This window comes from Camelus dromedarius, chromosome 4 (genome assembly GCF_036321535.1).
Source record: "Camelus dromedarius isolate mCamDro1 chromosome 4, mCamDro1.pat, whole genome shotgun sequence".
NCBI lineage: Eukaryota > Metazoa > Chordata > Mammalia > Artiodactyla > Camelidae > Camelus > Camelus dromedarius.
Genome location: NC_087439.1, coordinates 71,563,355 through 71,582,695, shown reverse-complemented (window position 1 = coordinate 71,582,695; position 19,341 = coordinate 71,563,355). Strand labels below are relative to the sequence as shown.

The window sequence follows — 19,341 nt, the reverse complement described above, 5'->3', positions numbered from 1 at the left end:
TTTTTGATAAAGCACTTTTTAATGTCAAGATATACCACCCTTAACTCCACATTCTGCTCTCATGGGGGAATGGAGAATGTGTCAATTTGTGCAGTGAGCATTTAGTGCTGGCCTGTGATGATGATACTGAGATACAGAAAAGAGTTACTGTTCTCCAGTAGCTTTAGCGTCCTGGAGGAGACAGACAAACAGGAATATAACATTATAAGAATAACTAGGACAGAAGCAGGTGTGGGGCAGGGAGTGGGAGACACTGAAAAGACAGGTTTGTCAAGAAAAACTTTATTTAGGAAGTCGAAGGGAAATTAGAAAAAAGGGTAATACTTAAAGAAGTAGAGAAGGGAGGAGGTGGTTGAAGCAAGTTTGGGGAGAACAATAGCAAGGTTGCGTGTGGGCCAGGGAGGAGGGGATGGGCGTAAGTGTGTATTATGTACCAGGCTTGTGCGAGGAGACTGAAACATACTAATCCATTTACTCCTTTTGGGTGGCCTGTGAGGTAAATTTTAGTATCTCTACTTTGTAAATGAGAAAACAAGCTTGGAGAGGTTAAATGACTTACCTATGATACCATGTGTAGGCAGTGTTTAAACCCAGGTATGTGTGGCTGCAGCTCTTTTGCTCATGTGCTTTGCTGCCTCAGAGGTCTGAGTTTTAAGTGTACATGTGTTCCATTTTCTGTGTTTTCACTTCAGATACTCAGTTTTACCTGATTTCTGTATGTTGTCATCTCGTGTCCGCCTGGTCCCCACGACAGTCCGTTCCCTGATCTGCAGTTCTTCCCGTTCCTTCATGGATTTGAAAGCTCTCCTTTCATCCTTGAATGACTTTGCATCCCTCTCATTTGCTGAGAGTTGGGACAATGTTGGATTACTGGTGGAACCAAGCCCACCACACACTGTAAACACACTCTTCCTGACCAATGACTTGACAGTGGAAGTGATGGAGGAGGCGCTGCAAAAGAAGGCTGATCTCATCCTCTCTTACCATCCGCCTATTTTCCGACCCATGAAACGCATTACCTGGAAAAGCTGGAAGGAGCGCCTGGTGATCCAGGCTCTGGAGAACAGAGTTGCAATCTACTCTCCTCACACGGCCTATGACGCTGCTCCCCAGGGAGTCAACAACTGGTTAGCTAAAGGGCTTGGTGAGAAGCTTCTTGTTCTTTCGTGTTTAGTATTTTTCCTACCAATGCTTTGGCATTTTAGAATGTCTTTCCAATGTGTTTTAACTGCTTTAGGGGTAGGGACCATTATTCTATTTTTATATGATATATTTAAAAATAATCTTGCAGAACTCTGGCAATTAAATTGCATTTGAAAAATGAAATTTTTATCGTTAATGAATAAGGAGAGCATAGGAAATCTTCATTTTTGACTGAGTTTTGTGATTCCTCACTCATGTGGCACAGTGCCTAGCACTTGGGCAGTCCAGAAATGCTGCTTAAATTAAAGGCTCAGGCCTCTTTAGAATTTAATTCACATGTCAGTCAAATAGACAGTTTTAATTGAATGCTTACTTATGACCACAGTGAGGGAATTTAACAAGTGTGTTTTAGTTTTATTTTTAGGAAGTCTTTTTAGTTTACTCATTTGGGGCTGAAGCTTTTATGATGATATAATCTGGATTAATGTGGTCAAGCAGATAATGAGCATTTGCAGTTTGAATCATGGTTTACATGAGTAAATTTAGTGAGCAGTCACAATTCTATATGTCCTTTAAAAATTCATGAGTCAGAAAAAAAAATTTCATGAGTCAGTCTTTCTTGTCCAAGTTTTTGTGACATTTAAGAGTCTTCTGGAAAATAATTCTGAAAATAAATTTGATTTTGTATGTCTGTAGTAAATCCTAAATTATGGGAGCTATTGGATGTCTATGTTAGGGATATGTATATGTGTGTGTATTATATAAGCATCTGAAAATGAGTCTTTTGAAAAATACTCATTTCTTAGAAGTTTTGCCCATAATCGTTTATCTTTTTAATTTAAAAAAAAAACTCCACAAAAACTCCAGCTCCTGACAATTTTTCTTCTAGGAGTTTGTACCTCCAGGCCCATCCATCCTTCCAAAGCTCCTGACTACCCCACGGAGGGAACACACAGAGTAGAACTCAATGTTACACACACCCAGGACCTGGACAGAGTCATTTCTGCAGTGAAAGGAATTGCAGGTGTTTCTGTCACTTCTTTTTCTGCGAGGTACAATGTGCTTTCCTCTTTTTCATGTTTGTTCATTTGTGAGGATCTTCTTTATAAATTCCATAGCCTTGTTATTTTAGTTTGCAACAAATTATTTTCCCTTGGTGGGTTTACAAAGCAGTATACTTATTTGCATATGGGTTCTTGAAGAAGAAAAATGTGAGACCTTTTCAAAACAGTAAAAATGATAAGTAACACTAATTGACTATTTTCTATGTGGGAGGAGCTATACTTCACATCTTACAGTATATCTAATCCTGGCGATGTTGAAAGGCAGTTATTTTTCCCTTAGGGTATATGGATAAACCCTAGTGATATACTGATGACATAGGTTTACTTTTATCTGTTCCCAGCAAATGATGATTCCCAAACACTTGAAAGGGAAAAATACATTAAAGTGCCTCTTACAAGCTCAATCATTTCTTTAATTAAGGTTGAGATACCAAAATGTTGCCTCCTAGGAGATTTTCTTTTAGGCTAATTTATCCTAATGTCTGCTGAAGCTTCATAAAAGACAAGTTAAACAAAGCTAGGACTTAATAACTGTTTAAAAACAAAGAAAGTGACTTTTTAATAAAACGGAGATTTATATCAGGCTACACCAAAAAGTGACTCTTTAATGAGTAGTTTTTAAATGTGGATATCTTACAGTAAAATCATTTTAAATGTCCTCTAATACTACTGGGGAATTTCAAGAATCTCAAGGAAAATTAGATTCCAGTCATAGATGTTTTTTAACCATCCTAAAATACTGTGTAAATACTGAAATAAAAAGAAAATTACACCAATAAAGCATGAAAAATTCAAATGACAACGGGTCTTCCTTGTCGCCTCTACTCAGTCCCGGGTATCTTCAACTCACCTTTTCCTGTTTTCAGAGAAGTGGGTACCTTTCCAAGCACGTACAGGGAAATGAAGACGTGAATAGTTTTGCTTTATTCATTGCTTTCTTAATTAAATGCTGTGCTGTATTTGCCTTTTTTAACTTAAGTCATAGAAATTTTTCCGTGTAATTATCTCTCTCTAGCTGCTGTGTAGTGTTTCTTATTATAGATGTACAGTAGTTTCTTGAAGCATTCCTCTTCCTAACTGATGGACTTTTTAAAGAACGGATGCATATTTAGTTTAACTCCAGTTTCTCCACATTACAGATAGTATCTGGGTTTTACCATTAGGTTGGGGCCCAGGCACTGCTTTTCCCTTGTTTTTTCAAAGCTCCGCAGATGATTCCAATGTTGAAACTATACTTCTAGATTATCTTTTAATGTGTCTTTTAGTTCTAGAATTCTGTGATCATATTTAAAGTTTATGGTTAAATACACAACTTTCTTGATGCCTTCTTTTTGGAGAGGCTTTGGGATATTGCTTCTCAGAAGGTGATTCACGGACCCCTAGAATCATTATGAAAAATGCAAATTTTTTGTTTTCATCCTAGGTCTATGTAATTAGGAGGGGTTTGCCTGAGAATCTGTCCAGGAGATTCTTGTATTCAATGATGTTTGAAAATTAACTTCTCTAGGGCTTTAAAAATTTTTTTCAGTTTGTCCCAGCCCCATTCATAGATGTCACTGGATCAGTAGAAGGGTCCAGCAGCTGTTATTTTAAGAAACTAGCAGGAGATTTCTGATGCACTGCTAGGACTAAGAGCAGTTCTGTAACAGGGGTTTCAAAGTGAGGTCCCTGGTCCAGCATCATCAGCATCACCTGGAATTTCTTTGAAAGGTAAATTCTCAGCCCCAGTGAGGACCTACTAAATCAGAAACTCTGAGGCTAGGGCCTAGCAGTCCGTGTTTTAATAAGGCCACAAGGTGGTTTTGATGCATGCTCAAGTTTGAGAAACACTATTCTAGAAAATAGCTTGGTTTGGAATGAAATCTAAGCTCCATATAAATCTCATCTATTACAGGATGTTGTAAACTGTGGATTGTTTTAAATATATTGTTTATGATTATCCTAAGCCAGCAAGTGACTTTTTTTGTAGGACTGATGATGAAGAACAAACACGACTCAGTCTGAATTGTAGTCAGCAGGCTTTGATGCAGGTGGTGGCTTTTCTTTCCCAGAACAGAGAGTTTTATCAGAAGACTGAAATTCTCTCACTGGAGAAGGTAATAAAAATGTCTTATATTACTGTGCATTTTTGTTTGACAAGTTCATATGTAAATCATTAGATAAACAGACTGTTAACTATTACCTAAAGAAGCACAAAGTGGTGATGAGGGCGTATTATACCCTGAGAAGTATATTGAAAAAGGGAGACATGTCAGGAATAGAAAAATGTTGGTACTTGTCTTAGTCCATTTGAGCTGCTATAACACGTTTGGATTGCTGTAGCAACGGAGTGGATGGCTTAGAACACGTCTGGATTGCTGTAACAGGGTGAATGGCTTATAAATTACAGAGATATTCCTCACAGTTCTGGAGGCTGGGAAGTCCGAGATCGCGGCTCTGGCAGCTTTGGACTGGTGTCTGGGGAGAGCCTACTTCATAGTTCAAAATGACACCTTCTCTCTTGTCCCCAAATGGTAGAGGGGACTAGGGATCTTTCTGGAGCCTCTTTTTTAAAGCACTAATCCCATTTATGTGGGTTCCAGCCTCATGACTTAAGTATCTCCCAAAAGCTACACCTCATACCATCACCTTTGCGGGTTACGATTTCAGCATATGAGTTTGGGGGGGACAGAAACTCCCAGACCATAGCACTACTTCTTCAGGATTAGAGACTCAGTTATAAGTTCAGCCTCTTATACCCTTGGCCTGGACCATTTTATTCACTCCTTTAACTTGACAGCCATTTGTTTGATGTTTCCTGTGTCTTCACGTTCTGGCTCGGAATGCTTTCTTAAGATAAAAAATTAAAAAAGAAGCCATATTTCTGGCCACTTTCTGGACATTTTCCACTTACTAATCGCACAAGTATTTAAAATCCAATATATACAAATATTAACTGTACCACTACTTTAAATACGACTTTTCTTTTTTCTCTTCTATTGGTGACATCATCATCATCTACCTTATTTTACAGGTTTGCCCAACTCTCTCTTGCCCCCATAAGTCCAAGACCTGCTGATTTTGTCCCTAAATCTAAACAATATTTCTCTTCTCTGTCTGCAACCACAGTAGTTGAAGCTCTCATCTTCCCTCACTTGGGATGTGAATAATCTCCTAAGTGGGTACCTACAAGGGACAATCCAGGCTTTTTAGCTGGGGCAAAAATTCACAGGTCATGACCTCTGTCTCCAGCCTCTTCTCCATCCCCATCCCTTGCTCTGCACACCAGGTCTTCTGTCTGCTTTTGCATCTGCCCTCAGTGTGCTCTCTCACACCTTGGCACCTTTCTGCGCGTTCTCTGCTTAGAATGCCTTTCCAGATCTCACCCTATCCCTAACCTGCCACACTGCACTTGACTCACACTCCTTTTTTAACTTTTTTCTGGTCTGTCTTCGAGATCCAAGTCCTTGTTAGACTCCACTTGCTCCAAGTACCCACCAAGTTTCAACTCACTTATTTTGTCATTCCTTTATGCTCCCATAAAAGACAGCACTTATCTTGTATTTAAGCACCTTTTATTATGATTTTTAAACATCTGTCTTCCCAGGAGACTGTGAGCTCCTAGAAGCCAGAATATTTTTGCCAGGTTTGCATCCCCAAACTGTAACCTGGAGCTGGCTATAGTAAGTTCATGGTATGCTTGTTTTATTGATCTCAGCATTTCTGTAGGCTTGTTTTCTAGGACTTTTCTAGGACTGATGATGGACAGTTTTTCTAACCTCTGTTTCTCTTCAGCCTCTGCTTCTACATACTGGAATGGGACGGTTATGCACACTGGATGAGTCTGTCTCCTTGGCAACTATGATTGAGCGAATTAAAAGGCACCTAAAACTGTCTCATGTTCGCCTTGCTCTTGGAGTAGGGAGGACCTTAGGTAAATATGTCCCCTTTATTTGTCCAGTATGTACCTACTGATAATGTGGGGCAAAAATTCAAACTCTTGGTTATATCAATATAAGTGATAGTAGACTGGTTAGCAGCTCACAGAAGACGACTGGTTTACTTTATCGATGAGGCTGGGCTAGGTTATGCTGTGGTATATATCTCATTGGTCTAGACAAGATTTATTTCTCAGTCACACTCCACATTCATCTCAAGTCAGCAGGGGAAGTCTGCTCATTGTTAACTGGTCATTGTTGCAGAGGGAGGGTCTAACTGTCAGTTAAACATTCTAGCCTGGAAATGACACATGTTCTGTTCAACTCATTGTCTATTATCAGTCCTATTGCTCAGCACAGCCTAGTGAGGACATGAAGAGAGCCTTACCACAGTACAGGAAGAGAGCTGGAAATTGTGGCTGCTCCAATTACCACGCAAATCTCAAGTTTTACAGTGCTGGTGATATGTCACAGTGAGGTGCTGCCAAGTGAAACGATCCACTGCACTTTTCTGAGTCTTGTAGCCAGTCTTTCCTTCTGACTCTTCCCAGTACTTTGGGGAACAACAGGAACAGGACATTTGTTGGACCCTTGCTGTGAGCCTAGCACCGTACCAAGTGTCCTGCGTGTGTGAGTTCCCGCTACAAAGGTGGTGAGCAGGGCGCAGGTGTTATGAGTGTGGAGTCTGAACACCTGGGGTTCAGATTTGTCCTGTCTGCTGTGTGACTCTGACGGGTTATTCAACCCCTCTGTGTCCTAAGTAGCCTTAGCTGTAAAAACTGCAGTAATAATAAAACCTGACTCACTGAGGAGGTGGTGTAGTTCATGTGACAAGGCACAGTGACTGCCGCAGGTTAAGGACAATAGGTGCTAGCTGTTGTTAGCTGCACGGTAGGTATTATTATTCCTGTTGTACAGGTGAAAAAATTGAGGTTCAGAGAGATAAGTAACTTATCCAAAGTCCACAGTTGGATCAAACAACTCATGAGAGTTCGTTTCCAAAGAAGATGGATGGTGGAGACAGGCTTTGATTTCTGAGCAGCTCCAAAGCCCCTCTTTTGAAATACCCCTAATGAAGCGTCCATTCTAGAAACCTAAGTGCTAAACACTTGTTGGATTCTGGCTTGAAAGTTTCTGTATTCCACTCTTCAGAGGATACTCTTTTAGGATAAATATGCCACTAAAAAAATGTGGCAAATGCACTCATAGTATCCACTGACTAGCCCTTTCAGTTCCTCAGCTTCCTCACCGGGCAGCAGAGGTGGTACCTGCCCACCTCTCACTGCTGCCTGGAGACCCACGTGAGGCTGCTTTCTGAGCAGCATTGTGATGAAGCCTAAAGCCTAGGGTTAGTGATGAACACTGTTCAGAGTTGCCTTATGTGGGCTTGTGCAGCAGTGTACGTTCCAAAGGAATGATAACCCTGCCTTGGGCTAACTCTGCAACACCGAGGAATCGTCTGTTCACCTATATAAAGACATATATATTTTTTAATTTAGTAAGCAAAATTCATACACTGGTGATAACATCAGGAGTGAAATCTGCACTACGTTTAGGATTCTCAGTACAAATTATGATACTAAAATGAAGGGGAATTGTAAAGTATTGTTCTCTTGTCTCCTTTATCTTGAAGAGTCCCCAGTCAAAGTCGTGGCCCTGTGCGCGGGTTCTGGGAGCAGTGTGCTGCAGGGGGCCGAGGCCGACCTTTATCTCACAGGTAGGACAGCCTTTGCATCTGTTTTCTACCCTTTCCTTGTGCATCCCTTCCCTACCTTGATTTATATTTTTACAAGTTATAAAATAGCACATTTTAGGACAGCACCTGGCATGCAGATGAATCTAAATGATGTTCTTTGAACCTGAACTCAACAGAAACTATGCCAAAATTGGGGACATACCATACCATATTCTTTGAGGAGGGAAAAAGTAACAGTCTCAGAATTAGGTTCTCTAAAACACTGCTGTTCAGCATTTATTTAACCTGTCTTCTTCCTAAACATGACTTCTCTCAGATTTCATATGTAAGTTAATGGGACACTTTTCACCTTGTTGCCTTAGGTAGAAAATATTTCCTCTTACTCAGTCCTAAAGACGATCATCAGTTTATATGAGTTCTGGCTCCAAAAATTTTTTTTTTGCCTCTTTGGACTTTAGCCTCCCTTCACATAAAATATGAGTTTAAAAGAACCCAGATTTTCCATCTCTGACATTCTCTTATTTGAGATGCAGAGATCTGTGTTTAGTCAGAGTTGCGTGGAATGGTATTGAAAGCACTTAGCAAGTGTGTAACTGAGTTCAAACTGCTTCAGCTTCATACCAGTGCTTCCCCAGAATGAAGCAGAAAGTGAAGATGCTTGCAAGTGGGCTTCTGAGATTGTATCTGACGCAAGAAACCTACCAAAAGCCAAGTAGGCAGCGTGAAGGAGTCGTCTTTCCTGAATACATCCTTTACCACTCTCAGTTCAGAGAATATGAAAGAAATGGATCCTTATATCTTTTCCAGACTCTCTCCCTTTCCCTGGAGGCTGATCTCCTCACAGCCACGGCCCCTTACACTCTCCGCTTTTAGGAGCACAGGTCCTCACAGCCCTGGTCCTTCAGGTACTTCGGCGTCTCTAAGCCCCCATCCTGTCCACACAGAAGCAGGTATTCACCGCCCGCTCCTGTTCCTTCCCAAACCCAGGTGTTCTCTTACTGCTCCTGCCTCCCAGGAACCTAAGCCTTCGCTGCCCTGTTTCTGAGCTCTTCAAAGCCTGGGTTTTCACTGTCCTGCTTCTGCCTCTTAGGAGCCTAAGTCCTCACCGCTCCGCTCTCTCAGGAGCCCATGTCTTCATGCCCCGTTCCTTTCAACCCTCTTAGAAGCACGGGTCCTCAAAATATGGTCCCTCTCAGCCCGCTTTCCCTTGGGTGCCAAACTCACATCTGCCCCCATTCCCTAAGTCCCATCTGGAGCCCAGATCCCCACAGCAACGTTGTCTTTGAGCCCCAATATCCTCAGTCCCGTGCCAAGGGCTTGATTCCTCACACAGCCCCATCTCCTCCACAGCCTGGCTGTTCGAACACTGCCCACTGTGGGTCTGGGTCCTGCCTCTTCCTCCTGCTCTCCTTCGGCTGCCAGGGCCCAGGGCTCCCAGGCCGCAGCGTCTGTCTCCCCATGATGTGCAGAGCCTGCCCCCAGGAAGCACTCCTCTCAGTGGCTGGTCTGACTGCTCGGCCCCAAATCCTTGTAGAACTTTTCCGTTATCTCCATCTAGGCATCATCTACCTGAAATATTTCATCAAGCCTCTCGTCTTAGTCTTCCACACACTCCCCCAAAATTAACTTTCAAAAGTACAAATATGGTGGCGTATAATACTATCCTGGCTAAAAACCCTTTGTTGATTTATCTGTCCTGGTGAAGTCTGAACGTGTCATCCTCTTTCATGCAGCCTTAGCTCATGCAGTCTTCCCTGGCTAGGATGCCTTTTCTTTGTTCCTTTCTTGTACTTCTAGTGATAAGCTCAAAGATAGCTCCTCTGAGAAGCTTTTTCTTGACCATGTCCGGCTCCTGCCCCTGATGGTCATGCCTTTCTCTCCTGATTCCTGTCTCTTTGTCCTTAACCTTCAATATGCATTTCTGTTGGAGAGCAGTTGTTTGGCTCCCAGGCTTTCCACTCTGTCCTTGCAGGTAACACCTAATTGGCCCATCATTCCTCCAAAGGAATTCTGTACTTTGTACAAACACTTTGTACACTTGCTGCTGCCAGCCGCATTTCCACCTCTGCGCCTTCTGAGGGTTAGGAGACAAGGGTTTAAGATTCCTTTTCCCACTTCTAGAACTAGACTCAAGGGTTTTAACCCTCTGCCCATTCCTTTGGCTACATCTGAGCCTCTCCATCACTCAGCCTCTCCTGCCACCCACACCCATGCCTTATTATCTAGCACACCCTCTTACAAAGGCTGCTGCACTTGAAACATTGTCACACCCCCAAGTATAAAGGTGCAGCATCTAAACAAGCCTGATGTAATTGCTTTGAACCAGTTAAAAATGTATGTGACCATTATCTGCTTTCTTTTCTGTCCTTCTCAATATGTGAGATTTTTATAAGCCCTCACATTTATACCAGAGTGAAGTAAGTTTTCAGTGTATAGGCAGTTTGACATCTTACAATGCGGTGTGACCATTTTAAAATTAATTGTAACATTTTACTTTGAAGGACTTTTAGAACCATAGAAAAGTTGCAGTAGTATAGTGAACTCCTGTATGCTCTTCATCTAGATTACTAAGGGTTATGTTTTGCTCCATTTGTATGCTCTCTCTCTATGTAATGTAATATATATGTGTGTATACATTTGTGTATCTATATATATTTATCTGTTTACTCCCAAACTTGTAAGAAATTGTAGACATGACCCCTAAATACCTCAGCATTATATCTCCTAGGAATAAGGACATTCTCTTATATAATCATGTTATAATGATCAAATGCAGGAATTTAATATTGTTACAATAACTTATTTAATATACAGTCTATATTCAAATTTTTCTGATTGACCAAGATTTATAGCATTTCTTTTTTCTAATTGATATCCAATCCATGATTACACAACGTATCTGAAATAGTTCTCAAATTTGTCTTCAGAGCGTTGACATTTTTGAAGAGCATAGGTCATTTGCTTTGTTGTGTATCTTTCAGTTTGGAGTGTCTGATTGTTTCCTCATAAATAATGACTTTTTTAAAATTAGGGGTTTTTTTTTGTTGTTGTTGTTATAAAACAGTATGTGCAGAAGATAAGTATACACAGTTCCAGAACGTTAAAATGTCCTCCCTTTCTGGTTACTTGGGGAAATAGAAAATATCTTTTTATCTGGCTAACTTTAGATGTCTATGATCTGTAAGGCATCACTTTGAATATACCTTCAGGCATGGGAAGCCCCAGCCAAAAGATCAAAGGCAGGCCTCTGCTGATTTCATCACCCTTCCTTTGAGCTTGACAGTTAGGTCCTTAAGGGCAATACCCTAGACAGACCAGCAGATGGGGAGCTTGCTCCTTGCAGGTATAAACAGTCTCACTTGCTTTTTCTTTTCCGTATCTGCCATCCTGAGCCAGGCTTTTCTTTCCTTTGTCTTCACCTATTATTTTACTCTTTATGGATTTCCCCACTCTGATGCCTTCTCCAGCCAGTGCATTTATAACAGTCCAGGCAGCCAGATTGTCTTTCCTAGAGCATGACTTCTCACTGGGCCACCATAGTGTCTTTTTCTCCTTTCACTTTACCTCTACCATTACTTAGATGAAGATGTCTTAAAAAGTGCTTGACTAAACACTATTCCTTATAATGAAATGACACATTGGGGTGGGGGGAGTGTGGGGAATTGAAGATTGGGGTAGGGGGACTTTTTTTCCTTAAGAACCTTTTTTTCCCTTGTTTTTTATGCCTTTATGTCCTTAAGTATATTTCAAAATTATGCTTTTTATGAACAAGCCAAACTGTGTACAGTGTATTTTTTCTCTTAAATTAGAAGTCACCAGATTTGCAAATGGTGTTCTTTAAAATTCAAAACACTTGAGTTTTCCCAAAATCTTTTCGTAAAAGATGAGATCCTCATCCACCAGTAACTTCAGAATTTCTAGCAGGTTTGCCTAAGTCAAAGGAAAACACCTTGTTTTTAATTTAGAAAATAACCTTCAGCTCATTTCATCTTTATGAATTAGATTAGGATTGATGCTGAAAATTTTGGTACTCACAAAGCATAAAGGAGTGTTTGGGAAGTAAACCTACGATTTTCTTAAGGTATTTTTAATTTAATACTTACATAAGAAACTTTCTGAAAGCTCCATTTTACTTAGCAGTTGTTAATTTTCATTGTGGAAACACTGAGTGGGTGTTCTTACAGGCCTAGTTGTGGCAGTATTAGATACTATTGGATATGTGAGTTTGGATTCTTGCCTTGGATCCACCAAGAAGGAATTTGGTATTCTCAGTGGGATGGTCTCCATCTCTTTTTAAATTGGAGGACGTGTAAGAAACATGCACATAACTTTCTAGATTTATATGTAAAGTTCTGCTATATTACATTTGCCTCTTATAAAATATAAGTTTGATATTTCTAGTGTTATGGTTCAGCATTCCACGGACCTCTGTATAATATTTAAGTATTTGCTCTTTCCTTTGTTGGCAGGTGAGATGTCCCATCATGATGTTCTGGATGCTGCTTCCCAAGGAATAAGTGTCATCCTCTGTGAACATAGCAACACTGAGAGAGGCTTTCTTTCTGATCTTCAAGATATGCTGGGTGCTCACTTGGAGAATAAGATTAATATTATCCTGTCAGAAACAGACAGGGACCCTCTTCATGTGGTATAATGTATATAGGAACAACAGGATGATACAGTCTACAAATTGATTGGCTCCCAACTTGAATAGATAACATGAGTCAGTGGGGTTGGTATTCTTCTGGAAGAGTGTCTTAGAAGGTACATTATTATTTCTGGTTTCTTATCTGCTTCACTGAATGTACTATAGCTCATAAGGTAAAATCTATAACGTAACTACCATTAAAGAACAAATACTTATAAAAAACAGAATATATTGTATAATATATATTCATTATAAAATCTAGGAATGATGGACTAAAGTCTGTTTACTTAACATTTTTGGGAAGTAGCTCAAGTAACCATCTTTACTGAATTGTAGCTGAGCTGTGTCATTCTAGATCTCTTTTTAAAAATATACTTTAAAACCTTGGGATTAGAGCACCTACTTCTAGGTAGTAGCCTCCAGATAGTCTTGTATGTTCCTGTTCCTAGATCACTAATCTCCCACCTAAGTTTCAGAATCATAATAAGATTTATCAGGATGCGTTTTTTTAATATACGTAATAATTATTCATATAACTATTGCTTTATTGCATTTTGGGTTTACTCACCTGTAATTTTATTATGAAGATGGTTATAAATTATTATAAAGATTGTTAGCTCTCAAAATAATACTGGTTCAAGATTACTATACAGTGTTAATTCTGTGCCAGGCACTCTACTAGGTGCTTCATGAACACTTTCAGTCCTTCATAAACAAGCACGTAGGTATTATTTCCATTTCACGGGTTAAATCAGTTACCCAAGGCCAGCTACATGGCTGGGAAGAGAAGGAGTCAGGGCCCAAATTCAGGCAGTCTGGCTCCAGAGCCTGTGTGCTAACCCTCGTGTATCTTTCAAATACATTTATGATGGAATTGTTACAAGAGGTATGGGAGAAATCCTAAAGGGGAAAAAAATCCATTTAACTGTAATTTTCTCTGGGTGGTATGCGAGATTTTTCTTTTTAATGCTTTTATACTTATTTCTGATTTCTCTACTGAGCATATTACTGTGATAATGACAACAGCAAATCTTTTACAATACTAAGATGAGAAAGCATAGAATTTTGTATTTCTTTTGTAAGGCCCTTTTCCTACCAATCTTTTATCTCCTGGAGGATTTGGGAAACTAACTTATAAATTCTTCTTGGTAGTTTGCCTATAATACCGATTCACCGTAGAAATAACCAGTAGGAGTGAGCCTTATGAAATGCCCCTCAGAGTTGGAGGAGCCGCCAAGAAAGGTGGGAAGAGGACAGCTAAGTGTCAGAAGCCAAGAAGGAGAAAGCTTCAGTGAGAGATGGTCACCTTTGTCGAAGCAGAGTAAATGAGATAGCAGCTTTGAGAGACTATCTTAATGGTATTTCTTTACTTACTCATTGTTTGCTTTCTGTGTGCTGGGCCCTTAGAGATGTGGAGAGGGCAGGACAGAAATTTGTGACGATTTCAATAAACTCTTAAGTAACTACGACAAAGGTATGCAGAGGGTTTATAGGGAAGGTCTTCTGGGAAAAAGGGGTAGAATAAAGTCAAGAGGGACAGCTGGAACAAATAAATGCATTAAATAGAGAAACAGCACAGTAAATTGAAAAAGCCCAAGTAATTAATTCATTACCTGACAGTGGAAATCAGGAGGCAGGAAAGGTATGAACAGAACTGATGATGAAGAAATAGCCTGAGGCCAATGGCTCTCAAACCCTTTTTTCTTTATAGGACACTTTTAAGTGTGATGTGATTTCATCTGTAACTGTGACTGCTGACGGCAATGAGGAGTTGAAGGTTGTAGATGAATTCCTTTGGTAGAGTTTTAGAAGGGGTTAGGGGATCAAACAATTTGTTTATGATTGGACACACTTACTGCCACATAGTTTTAAGAATGACATTATTACTGTAATATATTTTTAAAGTTTCTTTATTGGCATGTTAGCATTTCTAGATAATTAAAAACACCCTCAAACACATCCTTTACAATTTTTTAAAAATGAAGTGTCACTCAAGATTATTCTTCACTTTCAGCTATCAGATTTTCTGAACTGTTAATTTTAACGTGTTGATTGCTTAGTGGTTGTCAGACTTTAATGTGCACAAGAACATGTGGAGACTGAGTTAAATGCAGATTGATTCAGATGCAGTAGTAGGGCCCAAGCTTTTCTTAAGACTCCCAGGAGCTCCTGATGCTGCCATTTTGAGGACCACACTTTGGGTGGCAGAAGTAAAGGTGGTGACCTGAGAACTCTGGAAGACTTACAGCCAAAGGGATATATGCCAAAATTGTAAAAATCTGGTAATGAGCTTAGTTATACGCACACTTAAAGTTATATTTTCCATAGCATTAGTTATTTCAAATTTACTTTATTCAACACAATAAAGATACTGTAATTTTAATGCTATTAAAATCTCAGCTGGATATTTCACATTACATCTTTGTATCCTCTCAGCTGTCTAGCACAGACCTTTCTGCCTAGTAAGTGCTCAACAAACATGAATTTAAATCATTAAGCAACAATTTAAAAAATTTAAATGTGGAAGACTCTCATGAGTGAGAAATCAAGTAATTACAGAAAGCCTGAGAAAGTCATTTACATGACAGTGTTCATCCCTTGTTTTTTAGAAGGGACACAACCTATGATGAGGCAGACTCTCATGACTCACTGTCATCTCTGGCAGCTACTCAGGACTAAGCTGGAAGAGTTGCCGCATCTCCTAGAATGCAGGAAAATACATTCAGAATAATGCTACTGGCTCCAGGTGTGAATTAGCTAGAGGGGGCAGGTAGTACAGCTGACTCTTGAACAACACAGGGGTTGGGGTGTTGACCCTCCGCACAGTCAGAAATCTAAGTCTAACTTAGTTGGCCCTTCGTAGGCTTGGTTTGTCTTTATATACCCATGGATTGAACCAACCGTGGATCATATAGTACTGTAGTATTTACTATTGAAAAAAATCTTCCTATCAGTGGACCCACACAGTTCAAACACATGCTGTTCAGGGGTCAGTGGTAGACTTCTAGAGTTTTGTTAGTAATTTTTTAAGTAGAATCTATTAACTGTCCCTCAAACTTACTGATCTTTTAGATGAATGAAATGTTCATGTATTAAAACAACAAACATGATGTTTAAGAAAGTCCAGTTTCTGGAGTTTCACAAGAGCTGGTGTGGCCCTTCCTGCATAAGGAGTTCAGTATTGTGCCAAGTCTGTAGAGTGCAACTGTCTGTCCTACATCCCCTATTTCTTTTTTTGGCCATTTTATTAAAAGTATCCAGAAAAATTTTTCAAGGTTTCAGGTCTGTTCCATCTTGCCAGAATCAAACAACAGCAGAAGTTTAGAGCCTGAGCAGTCAAACTGATAGAGCTTAAGCAACACTGACCTTGACACAAGTTAATGAAGAACATATAATTCTGCCAAGATCATCATCAGAACTGTAAGATGCAGTTGTGAAATTTTTGAAGCACTTCAAGATATTTTTAGTAAAACAAAACAAAACAAAGCAAAAACCAGTAGCATAAATGAAAAATAAGTGATTCTATCCAAATTGGTTTCTTTATTGATAATAAAGACTGTTCACACATACTGCTTGCAAACAGTATAGACACAAAAATTATAAAAATAAACCAGTTGATATTTAAGGGCAAATGCAAAGTTTGCACATTAGGTCATTAAAGATTTTATATACTTTTTACACTAAGTTATTATAAACTAGATATATTAAGCAAAAAAAAAAACAAAAACAAAAACACAACAACAAGGTGCAAACCAGCAAGTGTCATATGCTACCATTTGTGTTCTTCAAATGAGATACAGAGACAGATACCCTTAGATGTGCATCTGGAAGAATGCTTAAACTGCTGTCAGTGCTGCCTAGTGGACTGGATTTGGGAATGGTAAGGAAACTGATTTTTCATTGAATATCCTTTGGTACAATTAAAAACAATTAGAATCATATTCAAGTACAAATTTGTTTAAGTATTTTGATTAGTAATTATATTTAAGACTAAACCCCTTAATATGTGGATTTAACAAAATTATTTCATTATATGACAAAGAAATATTAAATTAGAGCATTTTGGGAAATACTTTCATGAAAGGGGTTTACAAGATAAGAAATGAGTGAAAAATGCTGATGCAGTGTATTACAGTGATATTTTAAAGAATTTCATTTCCAAGTATGAAATACGAGTATGGAGTATGTGAAGACTGTCATCTGACTACAGGAGCCAAGGTTTGCCTTTTTTTCCTTCCTAAGAAAAAAGGCTTGTGTGAGTATTTAAGGAGGCTTGAAATCATCACTTTAAGAAGAAAACTGAAATGTCTTAACAGTGAATTTTAGGTCTACTTGACAGAGAAATCAAGATTAATTTAAATTAATATGCTACTACTCACCTGCATGTTATTCAAGAAGAAAAATATGCTGATATACAGGAACAAATCTGTATCTTCTGTTGTCTTAGAAGAAAATGACTAACGTGTAATTCAGGATTGTGTTTCTCTAGCCTGGCTTCTCACTTGTATCATGAAGGTGATGGCACAGACCTTAACTGTCCTGAGTAGCGCGGTATGTTGTTGTTCTGTGCTTTCCGGGGTGGGTAAACACCTTGTATATTTGTTATGTTTTTCCCACTTTCCCAACCGAATAGTGTCCTGCTCCCTCTTCCTCTACCAGTATGTAGCCTAAATCCAAGAGGAGAAAGCTGGATCACCTACTTGGCCCCAGTCTCACACCTTTTTTGTTAAGCCATTTCAAAAACAGTAAGAGATGACCTTCTTTCTCTATTATACTCATCAGTTCTGACACAAGGAATAGTAAATAAAGTAGATTTATGTGATGCCAATCAATGTCTTTGTACTTCCACACTCTGGAACAAGCACACTTGCAGTCAGCTCCAGGAGTGCTAAAAGGCCCTCAAAAAACTAGGAATAATATCATCTCTGGTATAAAAGAATTCAGAAACATCCAGTTCCAAATAGTCCCTGAGCACACCCTGTTCATTCCGACAAGAAGTCTCCAGAGAGGTAATGAACGAAAGGCACATTTTCTCCAACTTGAGGACCGCTGCATAGTACTAGAGATGGCACACCAGCCAGGCTAATCAAGGTTCTAACTGATGACATTCCCCCCTCCCAACTTTAAATCTTATACATTGGAAAAAGAGTCTAATGTTGAATGTAAACACAACACTTCAGACTAGAGGATTGGCAGCTGGGGTACAAAAACCCTCCCACAGAAGATTCAAGAGCTTCAAAACTCCTCCTCTTCCATTTCCAGGAAATCAGTCAGTGTTCCATTGTCAACAGGAATTAATAAATATTCCACTCCATCAGTTCCCTAAAAGATGTAAGAATACCCTGGATTTTAGTCATTTTAAAGAGATATATTTGAATCCTACTTTAGGTTAAACAAAATGGATTTGATTTCTTTAATATTTTATATAAATATAAAAGTATAAAAATTAAGGCCCAAGGGCACACAGGCATACATATATATATATTTAAATACATTGAGTTCATACTTAAACCACTTCATAGTGGAAAAGAAGACTGGAGGATGAGTAGGTGAGGATTTTTTCCCCCCCGCCTTCCTTTTCTTTCTAGAACCTTATACCACTGAATTCTCTGTGCTTTTATTCCCCTTTCCGTTGGATCCTTCCCAGTGGCTGTGGGTTCAGGTATTTTTCATTTTAAAATTACCCTCACTAGACTGCTGCTTCCTCTCCAACTATCGTATAACCATGGCACCTTTCCAGAAGAGCTGTCTATAAATGCTGGTCTTCATTTCCTCACTTTTCACTCGACCCAGGCCAACAGAGCTACTGCCACTATGATCATGTCACTGAGAGCTTCTGCTTAGACTGCCAAGGAATTTCGTATTCCTAAGTTCAATTCGGTATCTTCAGTCTGTCTTTTTGGCCTTTCAGCAGCATCTGACACTGCTGACCTTTCTTTCTTAAAACATGCTTCTCTTGCTGTCTGTGATATCTTGTTTTCCTTGGCTCTCGGGCTCTTTCACCCCTGCAGGCTTGCCTTCTCCTTGGCCGTGAAATGCCACACTTCTAGGGTTAGTTCTTGGCCCTCTAATCTCACTGTATGTCCTCTCTCTAGGTAGTCCCATCGATGCCTGGTTTCAGTTATAATCTGAATATGTAGGAATCATAATCTTGTATCTCTAGCCCAGATCTTTCCTCTGGTTTCTTACCCCAGGAATCCAAATGCCTATCTGACATCTCCACTTGGAAATCTCAGAAGAACCCCAAAATAAAGTAAGTCCAAATGCACTAAGATCATGAACTCATGATGTGTCTCCCCTATAATGCTGCTCTTCTAGTTTCCCATCCAGTGATCCTTCCATCGTTCTGGTGATGCAAGCCAGAAACCAGGAATCACTCCTGACACTTTCCCTTTGCTCTCACATCCAATCTATCATCAGTTCTTGTCAATTTTGCCTCCTAAGTGTATCCTGAATCCAGCCACTTTTCTCTCTTTACCCTAGTCACCCAGATTACTAACACCTTCCTAGCTGGTCTCTGTGCATCGACTTTTGGCAATCCCCATCTCACCCTGCCCCATACCACTCTCCATACCAGAGTCAGAACAAGTTTTTAATGACTTCCTGTTATTTTAGAATAAAAATTAAAGCCCTTTCCTTGGCCTAAAAGTCATGCATGATCTAGCTCTTACATCACCATCTTTACAGCCTCATTTGTGCCCCACTGGCCTTCATTTTGTCCTGGGGCCTCTACGTGCTGTTTCTGCCAGGAATGCTCTTCCCTTCCCTCTCTGACTAGTTGTCTCCTAGTCTTCCTTTAGGTCTCAGCTCATGGTCTCTTGATATCCATAACTAGGTCACATCCACCTACTGTAATGGCTCTTTCAGAACCAT

The 19,341-nt window shown here is 39.7% G+C and overlaps 2 protein-coding genes across 12 annotated transcripts in view; one reads left to right on the top strand and one right to left on the bottom strand.

Annotated features, from left to right (window-relative positions):
* NIF3L1 (NGG1 interacting factor 3 like 1) overlaps positions 1-15,736 on the top strand; it is a 32,047-nt gene extending 16,311 nt beyond the window's left edge. For 10 of the 11 annotated variants that reach the window (XM_010991963.3, XM_031452031.2, XM_031452026.2 and 7 more), the window contains 6 exons: positions 693-1,144; positions 2,033-2,195; positions 4,177-4,303; positions 5,982-6,120; positions 7,758-7,841; positions 12,290-15,736. In XM_010991963.3, the coding sequence (XP_010990265.1) occupies positions 718-1,144; positions 2,033-2,195; positions 4,177-4,303; positions 5,982-6,120; positions 7,758-7,841; positions 12,290-12,474 (1,125 nt within the window). In that variant the 5' untranslated portion in view covers positions 693-717 and the 3' untranslated portion in view covers positions 12,475-15,736. Of the gene's footprint in view, positions 1-3; positions 595-692; positions 1,145-2,032; positions 2,196-4,176; positions 4,304-5,981; positions 6,121-7,757; positions 7,842-12,289 lie in introns of those variants that run through there. The other variant, XM_010991964.3, reaches the window with a different exon arrangement.
* Positions 15,737-15,988: 252 nt separating this feature from the next.
* The window catches only part of ORC2 (origin recognition complex subunit 2), a 37,373-nt gene continuing 34,020 nt past the window's right edge, over positions 15,989-19,341 (bottom strand). The window contains exon 18 of the mRNA XM_010991966.3: positions 15,989-17,790. Coding sequence (XP_010990268.1) covers positions 17,704-17,790 — 87 coding nt within the window. The 3' untranslated portion in view covers positions 15,989-17,703. The remainder of the gene's footprint in view (positions 17,791-19,341) is intronic.